This window comes from Podarcis vaucheri (genome assembly GCF_965113315.1).
Source record: "Podarcis vaucheri genome assembly, chromosome: 16".
Classification (NCBI taxonomy): domain Eukaryota; kingdom Metazoa; phylum Chordata; class Lepidosauria; order Squamata; family Lacertidae; genus Podarcis; species Podarcis vaucheri.
Genome location: NC_138754.1, coordinates 15,825,902 through 15,837,136, shown reverse-complemented (window position 1 = coordinate 15,837,136; position 11,235 = coordinate 15,825,902). Strand labels below are relative to the sequence as shown.

Below are 11,235 nucleotides of genomic sequence, written 5' to 3'. Positions count from 1 at the left end.
ATTTGAAAGAGGCAATACTTCCTGCAGCTGGGGCAGCAACAAGGCCACTTGTCTGTTTCCATGCCCTGGGCCGCAGCAGAGAGCCCAGTCTATGAGCTGGGCCACAGACAAGGAGGCGCAGAGTCAACTCAAGTCTAGTTTTGCCCTCCTCTCCCTCTTCCCTGCTAAGTCCCTGCAAGGGCAACATTGAGACTTAAGAGGAGGAGGAAGCTGACAGCCAGGACTACCCCACACAGACTGGTTGCTGTAATGAAGAAGGCAGGTGTGTGTGTGTGTGTGGGGCTGCCCCACTCACCCTAATGGACCTTGCCCTGGGAAAGCAGATGGGTGGTGAGGACACTGTTGAGGTGTCCCCTCCATCCCCTGCAGCTGACCTGGCTTGCCTCTCTACCCCTCAAACACCCTCAATGGTCACCCCAAACTCTCCCTCTCAAAGGGCCACTCGGCACCCAACACACCCAGAGGAAAGACCAAGGGGCTATTCTTGCTGTCTTGGAATAAGCCGTCATCCCTCATCTATACCCTCAAAACTTACCTGGGGAGGAAAGGTCCATCCCCACAACGCCCCTAGGATCTGAACGGTGGAGCTCCCCAGCCCCGACCTTGGGCAAATGTAGGAACTGGCCATTTGCTGCCATCGCAGACCCTTCCATCTGACTCCTGGAGCCAAGAGCCTTTCCCTGACCCTTCCTTCAAACGGCCGCCTCTAAACTCTCCATATATTATGTATACTTTTTATATCTTATATATCTCTATATATATCTTTATATATATATCTTTGTGTATTTATAGACAGATAGATCGAACTCTGCACAGAGTTATCTATGGCTTCCTCTTGACTTGTCTCGCTCTTTTTTTTTTTTTTGGGAAGAACCGGGAAGGCAGCCGAAGGGCGGGGAGGGAAGAGACACTGGAGCCCCAGCTGCGCCCATGCGCTCTGCACGCGCTCACCACTTGCACCACACACGGACACGTCCTCGCCCTCCTCCCACTGGCCATTGCGCCCTTTGGAGAAACTGCCAGGGTCTGCTTTCGGCTTTGATGCAAAGGGATGTCCTTGTTTCTGTTGCTGCTGCATCTGGCTCCACACACACTTTTTTTCTCACACCCGGCCCCGACAAACGACATAAAACTAAAAGTCAGCCCAAGTTTCACATGCTTGTAACACAGTTTAAAGAAAGACCACAATATAGTAGCACCTTGATCCAAGGGAGAGTGAATAGGGCGGGGAAGGGATGGAAGGTATTGAAGGTTGGTTCATTTGGACCCCTGCAAAACAAAACCCCCGGGAGATACTTGATCCACCCCCCTCCAGACGCAAACACACACGCACAATGCAGCTGCACCCCAAAGCTGCGCTCCACTGCATTGATTTATGGGTGTCAAACACCACCTCAATTTTACTCCCTCTTTTTATTACAAGACAGGCTAGGTGTTGGCTGTTGGGGAAGGAGGGAGTCCTCAGCCCAACAGCGCAAGCAAAATCCACGTCACCTGCTTCTTTTATTATAATTAGTAGTTTTTCTTTTTAAAAATCTTTTTGTTTTATTCCACACATTTCCAAGACTCTGACACATTAACGAAGAAAGAGAGAGAGAGAGAGAGAGAGAGAGAGAGAGAGAGAAATGATAGAAAGGACAGACCCCTTTGCTTGAGATAATTCCAAGAGGGAGAGGAGGAGGTGGAGTAGGGGTTGTATTTGGCCGCTGTGGGTCCTCTCTGCCCCCCAGTTCAGTTATAGGGTTCTGCAGAGTTGTGAGCTCCAGCTAGGCATCTCTGTTTCAGAGCGTGGTGCTGGGGTGGGGTGGGGTGAGGAAAGACGGGTGGACCCCAGTTTTTTGTTTCAACACCAAAAGCCCCTCAACAAAGAGAGGGGCAAAGACTCTCTTGCAGACAGATCACAAAGCAGCATTCTGGCTCCAACCTCACCTGGGAAGCTTGAAACCCCCCCCTTTTAATTCTCCTCCTTCCCAGCGTCCCTCTCTTCAGGCCAATGCTGCCTCCCTTCACCTCGGCCACTGTGGCTTCCCTTCCCCCTCCATTTCCCTAAGGGGAAAAAACAGCAACCCTGCAGGTTTGGATGGCCAGGGTGGAAAAGGAGGTGGGGAGGGAGGGAGACCCTGCAACCTTCTTGCTGTGGTTCCTTTGTGTGTTTTGTGTTTTCGTTTTTTTTTTTGCGAGGAGGGAAGGGCTTAAAGTAAACGAGGGATGAGCAAACCCAAGAGGAGCGGGTGGAGGTGGCCACCGGAGGGCGCCATCAGCTGGCCTCTCGGATGCGGAAGAAGGGGAAGGATGCGCTTGGGTGGTCTCCTCTCCAGAAAGTTTGGGTGCGTGTAGGTCTGGGTGGCTCCACTGCGTGCGCCGGCTGGGTGTCGGTCTCTCTGGCGCACGCAGGGGCTGGGGGGGCTGGGAGGGGGGGGCTCAGACATAATATTCCTTGTCTTTGTTCTTCTTGCTCTTGCTGGGCGTTTTGGCAGCAGCGGCTGGCTTCTCCTTGACCACCGTGCCGTTGCTCTGGGCCGAGTTACTGATGTAGTTCCGGCTTTGGTCCACCTGGTAGGAGCCCTCGTCCCGGTTGCGGTATTTGTACATGGCGTAGAGGAGGATGAGGATGCAGAGGGCCGCGGCCGCCACGATCCCGACCACCATGCCGGTGGTGCTGCTGGACTCCCGGATGACCTCCACGGCACCGGGGGGCCCCCTCTCCCCGGGGCCGGTGGGGTTAGCTGTGGGCAGATTGTGGAAATTGGGGGAAGAGGTTATACCTGGGTACTTAAGCCTGTTTAGCTTGTCGGGCTCAAAGGAGGTGGAGAGTGGGGGGTACTGTTTTGGCTGGGGGTTGAGGGGCTCCCGGTTGTTCATTTTGCCGGCGGGAATGTTACGGACCAGATTGGGAGAGGTTGTGGAGGTCAGGAGGTCGGGGACGGAGGGCGAAGCCGGCAGTCCTGTCCTAAGGTTGGGGCGGTATCCTTGGGCCTTTTTGGAAGCTCCTTCCGGCCGGCCTATTAGGGTCCTATCCGTGACCAGGGGGAAGGTGGTATAAAAATCTTCGTCGTCAGTAGGGGGCAGGCTGGAGTCGAAAACCTCGCCCGAGGCATAGCCGGAGGCCTCGATCCCTTCTTCGCAGTCGCTGTCGTCTTGGTCGGCCAGACAGGGGGGCCTTGGATGGGATGGCGGGGAAAGGGTGTCTTTGGTGGTCTCGACTACGGTTAGGAAGGGGCCAAAGGTGGGAGGCGGGGGGATGAATGGAGACCGGGTGGCAATTGGAGGGGTGTCTAGGGAGTCTTCTGTTATTATGGGCAATACTAATTCACCTCCTAGAACAGAGAGAAAAGGGGGAGAGACAGAAGAGGGGAGAGCGGGTTAGTGACCTTGCAGGCACCCTGCCCCCTTGACACAAGACAACTCAAGCCACGAGAGTTATAGCTAGCCAAACCCCTCCGTCTCCATCCCTGGCCACTAAACTGTCCTCTTTCTTTCCTCCTCTCTCTCTCCTTTGCAACACATTAGTCTAGAGAAATCATAATCAAAGGAAGAAGGAAAAAAAAAAGAATTAAAAAAGTCATTTAATGCGCAAAAAATTAAACAGATAAAACAGCAGAATTAAGAGCAATAAAACCCTCGGCTGTCTGGCTGGCTTCCCATCCTCTCCTGCTAAAACACTAATATTGCCTTTTCTTGCCTCTTCCTCTTTTCCCTTTCTGTTTGTTTTTAAAAATAAGAGAGCAAACCACGGAATTCAGTCAACTTACATCAACAAATAGGCCGTGTGATATTAGCATGAAGAAAAAAAATTACAAAAAAGAAAACTAGGTAAGAATGTTTTTTGGAGAAAAAACAACTTTTTTTCTTTTCTTTTCTTTAAACATCTTTCTCTGCATCCTGCTTTTTTTTAATGTCTCTTTCTCGCTAGATTCATTTCTGTTCTTTTCTTTCCATGACTGCATCATTTCAAATCTTCCCTTCCCCACCCACATCCCCATCCCGAAACAGTCGCCCCTTTGACCCCTTTCTTGGGGTGTCCCAGTTGCCCCCCTCCCCACCAGCAGTACTCAGAACCAATGGTCCATTTTGAATTCACCAGGGATCCTGAAACTCTAGCTCCTCGGCCCTTTCCAAATTGGGAGTGCAGAGAGGGTACCTATTTAGTCATAAATCAAAATGGCTTGTGGTATCAAGCAGAAGGGAGTTTTCTGCCACTGGGATTGGGTAAGAGAGGAGACAAATCTCTGAATAGGCGTCCTTCAAAGCCCCAGGGAAACAAGACCCAGGAATCCTGTCTGCCTGTCCCCTCCCAATCACTGTTTTTACCCTGCTCCCCTCTCAGAACTGATCCCCAACCCTCCTCTCCCAGGCCTGACTTGAATGAGGGCACCACCTGTCTGGAATGCTTGGAAGACAAAAGCACCTCTGATCATATGCAAAATATGTCAGCTGGGGAGGAGGGGGAAAGGGTGACAAAAAGATGTGTCAGGTTCCACCCTATCTGAACACCCAGGACCCTGATGCATGGGGAGACTGTTTCTCAGGTGAGCTGGGGGAAAGAGAAGAGTCCAGGGTTGGGGAGCATTGCCCCTGCACAACGACCGAGTGCCCTAGGCAGGGAAAGGTTGGCAGCATGGATGGAGGGTGTGCAGAAGGAGCTTCTTCAAAGATGCAGGTAAAAAACACAAAAAACACCCCCACACCCCTGAATGGAATTGTGGGAGATACATGCAGTGTCAACTTTGTGTGTGTGTGTGTGTGTGTGAGAGAGAGAGAGAGAGAGAGAGAGAGAGAGAGAGAGAGAGAGGAGCAACTCAGGCAGACATGACCAAGAGTATAGCAGGTAGAGATTTGGTCCCCCCACCCCTTTCCATCTGCACACAGGAACACTGCCTTATACTGGCATTGGGGTGGTTATATGCAATTCTGCTTTCAATACTGCTCATGTCTGAGAAAGTTTTGGAGTAGGCTCACTGCTTCGTTTCCAGGGCCCCTCCTGGATGGGATGTGTTTGTGTGTGTTCTGCAACATCGACACAATAATAGTGCATTAGCAGTGGATCCATACAGGACCATCCACATATTGTTCTGCTTTATTAGTTCTGTGGTGTTTCCCCAGTGTTTTCGCTTTATTGCTGTCTGGAGGGGGAACCCTGGTGCTAAAGCTGAACAGCAGCAGCAAAACCCAGAGCATTTTGTGGCATGACTAGTTGCAGGATTTCAGCAGGACAGTTCAAGATGTGCATCCATTGCAAACAAAGCAGGAGGACCCAAAATGTTTGCGTTTTGGGTAGGTACAAAGTGCGGAAACAGTTGTGAGAATATGCTGTGAGACGGTTGTGAGAGTATCAAAGCGGATTTTATGTGTTTTTGGGAGAAGGAGCTTGTGACTCTGAATCCCAGGTTTGGTCACGTCTAATTTTTAATTCCTCATCTGCAAAATGGGTCTATTAAGGAGTTCCTTCACATGGTTGCTGGAAGAAGACCAAGGTATGGCAGGCCAGAGGTCAACATGAAAGCGTTGAACAGCAGATTGGTTTCAGGAACCCCCTTTTTTTTTTCTTTTGGGTGTGCTATCATGATTTTTCAATGCAATATTTTTCTCTCCACCCTTCCCAACCTCAAATTACTCATATGGAATTCCAATTACGTGGCCATCCTTTGCATACTTAGCTGAGGCTGAGCCCCACCAAACTCAGTGGGGCTTACATGTGAGTAAATGTGCATGAGATTGCACTAACTTAAGGCAGCTTTTCAATACAAAAATGAAATACCCCGCCCTGCTTTGGTAAGGAGGGACCTGCTTGGGCTTGGAAGGGGAGAGCAGGGAAACTTGGAAGCTCTTTTGGCAAGCAAGTGAGCTATTAATTCTATCCTCTTCCTCCTCCTGGCCTACGGTGGTGCCCCCCTGCGCAGGAGAAATGGGAAACTGAGGAGGTGAGCTAGGGATGCCAGGCAGGTGGGGGGCAGTGGCAATCTGTAGGAAAGGGAGAGTTGCCAAGGACCCCAGAGAGTGAGAGGGGGCAGAGGCTGAGCGAGGAAGAAAGGCAGGCTAAGCTGGGTGGCTGCGTTAATAGCTGCTGGCAATGGAGAAGCATGTCGGGAAGGGCAGGGATGTGCTCCTGGGAGATAAACCTGGCTATCTAAATGCTAATTCCACCAGGAGACAGCAGAGCTGCTCTGGCTGAGGATGGAGGGATGTTCCCAGCCTACCAAAAGGATGCTGTTGCACTACAGGCTGATGAGGCCAACATGGGCTGGGGAGAAAGAGAGAGAAAAAGGGGCTCCACGCAGTTCTCTGTGCTCACTCACTGGAGGTTTCTCCAGGCAGGAGGCACCCGAGACCCCAAAGGGCACCTGGTTCAAAGCATCCCATCGTGCCGCCTATTGTAGGATCTATGCTGCCAATGTAAGCACCCCCACCTTTCTGCACCCCTAACAATCCAGGCTGGCAGAGGCCGCAGCTGAAGGGGAGCAGAACTGGAATGAACAAATGAATGGCAGCTATGCAAAATAAAGCAAAGGAAAATACACAGGAGCCCCATTGGGAGGGAGGGGACAGATGAAAGGCATCTCTGGCCCCACAGCTCCTTCCCTTTGCCCTGCTCCAGTGTGAGCCAGAGGCACCTGAGATGCTTCCTGTCAACAGTATAGCACAATTTCTTGGTGTGGTTCTAGATGGAGATGAATAATAAAATTATACAAGTGTAGAGTTGGAAGGGAGGACCCTGAGAATCATCTAGTCCAACCCCTTGCAATGCAGGAATATGCAGCTGTCCCATACAGGAATCAAACCTGCAACCTTGGTGTTATCAGCAACACGCTCTACCAACTGAGCTATCCAAGCTGACACTTTCAACAGAGAAAACGAAGGCCGATGGCTGGCTATGATGGTCTGCAGAGGGCATCTTATGGAGGATCTGTTCTGGGTTGAGAGTGGTGAGGTGGGCTGTGCCCAGTATGGCACATGGCTTCCTTGCTGATGCCACCCCTCTCACAGGACCTTCTGCCTGGGAAGGCTGGCCTGGGGCCAACACAGCTGTCTTTTCAGCCCTTTCAGAGGCTTTTTCAGTTGCTTCTTCTTTTAATAGCACTTCTAATCTTGAAATAAAATTGGTTTTATGCGCTTTTAATGTCTCATTATGAACTGTGCATTTTGTACCCAACTGGGGTAAGCCGTCCTGTAAAATCTTTTATTTGAAGGGTGGGCATAGACACTGTAGTGTAGCCTCATCTCTGAGTAGGAGCGGTCCTGTTTAGTGTGCCTGCCTGCCTGCCCAATCCATTTCCTTCTCTTCTCCCCATTTTTAAATTTCTATTTCCATTCCCTTCTCTTCTCCCCATTTTTAAATTTCCAAGCTCAGTCTTTACTCAGTTGCTCATTGGGTTTTTCCCAGTTTTTATTTGTTTTATTTTCACTTTGGCAAATCTCAGGCCTCTCCCGAAAATGCTGATACGCCTCTCTTTTTTCTGGGTGGCCCCAGTTTGGCTCCAATCCTATTGGCATTCACCCACCTGAATTTGTTACTGGAAGAAGGGATAAATATGCAGAGATGAAGGGATGCCAGGCTGTACATACACCTATTTCTGAGCTCATGCCACCTTTTTCTGGTTACTGGCCTTCCAGAAGGCTAAAGAAACATCTCTAATTCCACTGACACAGAAGAGGAGTGTTAGGTACAAAGTAGACATGATGTTAATTGTGTGTCTACTATTAATGTGCACATTAAAAATAACAATTAAATAGCCACCATGGTGAAGGAAGATGGGAGGTGGTGGTCTAACTTGCCCTTTTAAAATAAGCCCACAAAAGTTACTAGCCTGCATTCCCCCTAGTAGGCCAGAATTCCATGCTGGCCACAGAGAAGAGAAAGCCCGATTGCAGAAATAGAGATGACTAGATTATTCTATGCACTCGCCTGCGTGAAATTCCTAGTCACCTCTGGCAAACCAGGTGAGTTGTTAACTACAGAGCTGGCCAACACTCCCAGAGCACAGGGAAGGGGGTTGAAGCATTTCCACATGGGCACATGCTATGTGACAGCCGCAAAAGCCTCTTGCAGAGATGCCTCCTCCTTAGGCATAGTTGGGAGAGTCAAGCCATGCACTGTTGCTTTTTTGGGATGCTTGGGTGGACTTCAAGCCTTGCTCTTGAGCTTCCAAAAATGGGCTGCTGCACAGATGAGCTCTTGCAAGCTTCCAGACCTCCATGGTTGGGCACAGAGACAAGATGGTTGGTTTCAAGAGGCCCTTATTCTAACCTAGAACATTTTGCGGGCTCTGTAGTGATTTTCTGGAAAGCTGAGCAGCCCAAGCTCAGGGAGAGGAGTAAATGGGCAATTTTCAACATGTAGCAATACAAAGGGGGAAAGGTGCTGTGCCCCTCACAAAATGGGAACTTCCCATTTTGTGAGGGGCTTTTGGTCTGATCCAGCTACAGAGAAGCTTCTGATCTTATCTAGTGGGCCACTGAGCTAAGCTCAGTCTTGCCCACCCTGACTGACAGGACCTCACCAGGGCTTCAGACAGGACCCTTTCCCACCTGGTAGAAGCCAGGGATTGAACTTGGGGCTGTTTGCATTTAAAGCAGACACTCAGCCCTTAAGCTGTGATCATTCAACCCAAAAAGAAATTCTGTGGCTTTGAATAAAGGGCTGATTCAAACAGGAATGTAGAAGTTAAGCCCTGAGGTGGTCAGAACTGATTAGGACAGGAAGGCAACCTTTGGGTTCCCTCTCAGCTCAGCATCCAAGAGCTATGATTTTTAAAAGTGTTGGAGGCACTGGGGGGCAGAGGCGGCAGCGCTAGTGGTGGCATCCTGCTGATGGAGGTGCTCCCGACCCAGAGAAGCCCACCTGGCGCTGGTATCAATGCCCCTTTTGACCTTGCTGTTTCAAAATATAGAGGAATCTGCCTGTGATTACTTCCTCCCAGGAAGCAGTTCTCTAGGGCTTCAGGCAGGAGCCTGCACAAGTCCTACCTGAAGAAGCTGCCAGGACTGAGGCTGGGACCTTCTGCATGCCAAGCAGGGGCTCTTCCCCTGAGCTGTAGCCCTTCCCCAAGTCATCTCGTTTTATTGTGTTTTGAAATGTTACAAGCCATCCAAGGAGTTTTATGGAACAGGATACAGAGACAGAGCCTTGTTGGCTGAAGCACATAAAATCTGGAGGATTCTCCCAAGGGACTTCTGCCTGCTCCCATTGTGGTTTAGGTTTAGAAAGGCAGCGAGGACCATGGCAAGTTTTCGTGGAGCCTTAAGCCTTCATCTGTTTGTAGGTTTTTGTTGACTTTTAGATACCCAAGTTGCCAAGCAGTTCTCCCTGATATTGCTGGTATCATTTGGCTGCGGTTGCTGCTACTGCTTATGAATAATATTTTATCTTGCTTGAAAGCTGCATTAGATATTTTAAAGAAAGATGGGCATAAATCTCAATAAACCAACAAGCATTTACAGAGCAGCAGAGAGAATCCCTCTTCCTTCTACCAAATGATTAAAATGGGTTACCAGGGACAAAAGGACTCATGGGCCCAACTGCCCATTTCAGGAAGGCTTTTCTGCCCTGGCACTTGGTGCTCTGAGAGGGCTGCCTGTCACTTCAGAAGGCTGCAGGGCTTCACCCAGGCCCTGAGTGGCATTGGCACGAGGGGATGGCCTAGCTGGGAAGAAGAAATGTGCCTCTCTGTGGAAAAGTGGGACATGTGGAATAGCACCAGCCTCCCCAATCCCGCAGAAGAGGAGGAAGTGGGAGTGGTCTCTGTCCTCCCTTTCCCCTCCGTTCTACCACTGCATCCTCCTCCTCCATTAATTAAAATCCCCTCCAAATATGCTTTTTAATGAGTGGATTCTATCTTGCTTTGCCGGCTCCTTGGGTGGGACCCCCCCTCTCCCCAAGCCTTTAGAAACAGTTGGCACCCGCTCACAAAGGAGCCTGTCTCTGCTTTTGATCATCCAGAAGGGAGGGGAGGAGGCATCAGCAAGGCTCCCATCAAAGAGGAGCCGTTTTTGGGGGGTGGGGAGACAGGAGGCTGCAGCGGCTGCTCAGCAATTCCCCAGGGAGGGATGGGGGGGGGAAAGGAGGCTGTGGGTGGGTGGGTGGAGGGGGGGAGAGCAGCCTAAAAATGATTATGCTCCTTTGGCTCAGGGGAGAGGAAACTGCAGCAGGATGGGTGCCTTCCTGTTGGCAGAAGCCATGCTTGTGCCAGAGATGGGTGGCCTGGCCCCTTCTGTGGCTCAGACATGCCTGGGAGTTCCACTGTTCCCCACCCACGCTACTCCTGTAAGTTGAGCAAAGGCACTCTGTATGTGTGCAGAGGCACTCTTGACTTTAACATGGCTTTGGGGACTTAGAGACTTGAGGTTAAGGGTCATGGCCTGGATGACTCCCCAAGAGGTGAGTGGAGGTCACCCTGCCCAGGTAAGGAGAGCAGGTGCAGGACAAATGAGGCAACCTTTTTCACTTGAGTCTTTTTTCCTGACTAATTACCTACCCTTTAACCAGACAGAATTTCTTTGTGTCTTGCTAAAATCTCAATATACCTGCTAAGGGTGCTGAACAAAGGGTAAGATAATTTATAGTTCAGTAAAGGAAGGAGGCTGCCGCTGCTTGTTGTTCAAAACGAAAGCAAACCCGCCTTGAAAATGGTCTTCGTATCTCATTGCAGAGATACATGAAATGGACAAAATGGCCTCAGAAAATTAAAACTGTCCAGGACTCCAATCTCAGCCCCACCATTGAAACATTTGTCTCTATGGGCCCAAATCTGCCCCTCCACCAGCCCCAGCTGACAAGATGGCTTAGAGGCTGTCATGTGCAGGATACTGGCATGAGGTTCACCACCCACAGATGGTCTGGGGGTGGACAGGCAGCCACCCAGGAGATAAGCAAGCACCAGGGAGGCCATTCTGCACCCAGGAGTGCAAGCTCCTTGAGGGCTGCCCTTCATGGGGGCCTAAGCCCAGAGGGAGAACATGAAGGCAGGTGGTGGGGGTCATGAGGATGCAGGGCTGGGCTGAACTGGGGCCTGCTGCTCTCCCAGGGCTACTCGGAGTGCTTGTAGGTCTGTGGAAGAGGTTCAACTTTGCAAGGGAAGGTCCCAGGCTCAATCTCTGACTTCTCCAGGCACTGCTGAAAAAGACTCTGGTTTCACTGGTATCCCTAGGAAGTCTCTTTCCCAGGAGTCATAAAAACCTGAACCCTAACTCTAACCCTGCCCTCTACCGGAGGCAGTGAGTGGCCTATGTCTTGCTAGT

At 50.6% G+C, this 11,235-nt stretch overlaps 1 protein-coding gene across 35 annotated transcripts in view; it reads right to left on the bottom strand.

The window, feature by feature from the left end:
• Window positions 1–1,519: 1,519 nt before the first annotated feature.
• Window positions 1,520–11,235, bottom strand: part of NRXN2 (neurexin 2) — a 338,128-nt gene continuing 328,412 nt past the window's right edge. For 23 of the 35 annotated variants that reach the window (XM_082204215.1, XM_082204220.1, XM_082204245.1 and 20 more), the window contains one exon: window positions 1,520–3,317. In XM_082204215.1, coding sequence (XP_082060341.1) covers window positions 2,422–3,317 — 896 coding nt within the window. In that variant the 3' untranslated portion in view covers window positions 1,520–2,421. The remainder of the gene's footprint in view (window positions 3,318–11,235) is intronic. The other 12 variants (XM_082204228.1, XM_082204227.1, XM_082204232.1 and 9 more) reach the window with 1 other exon arrangement.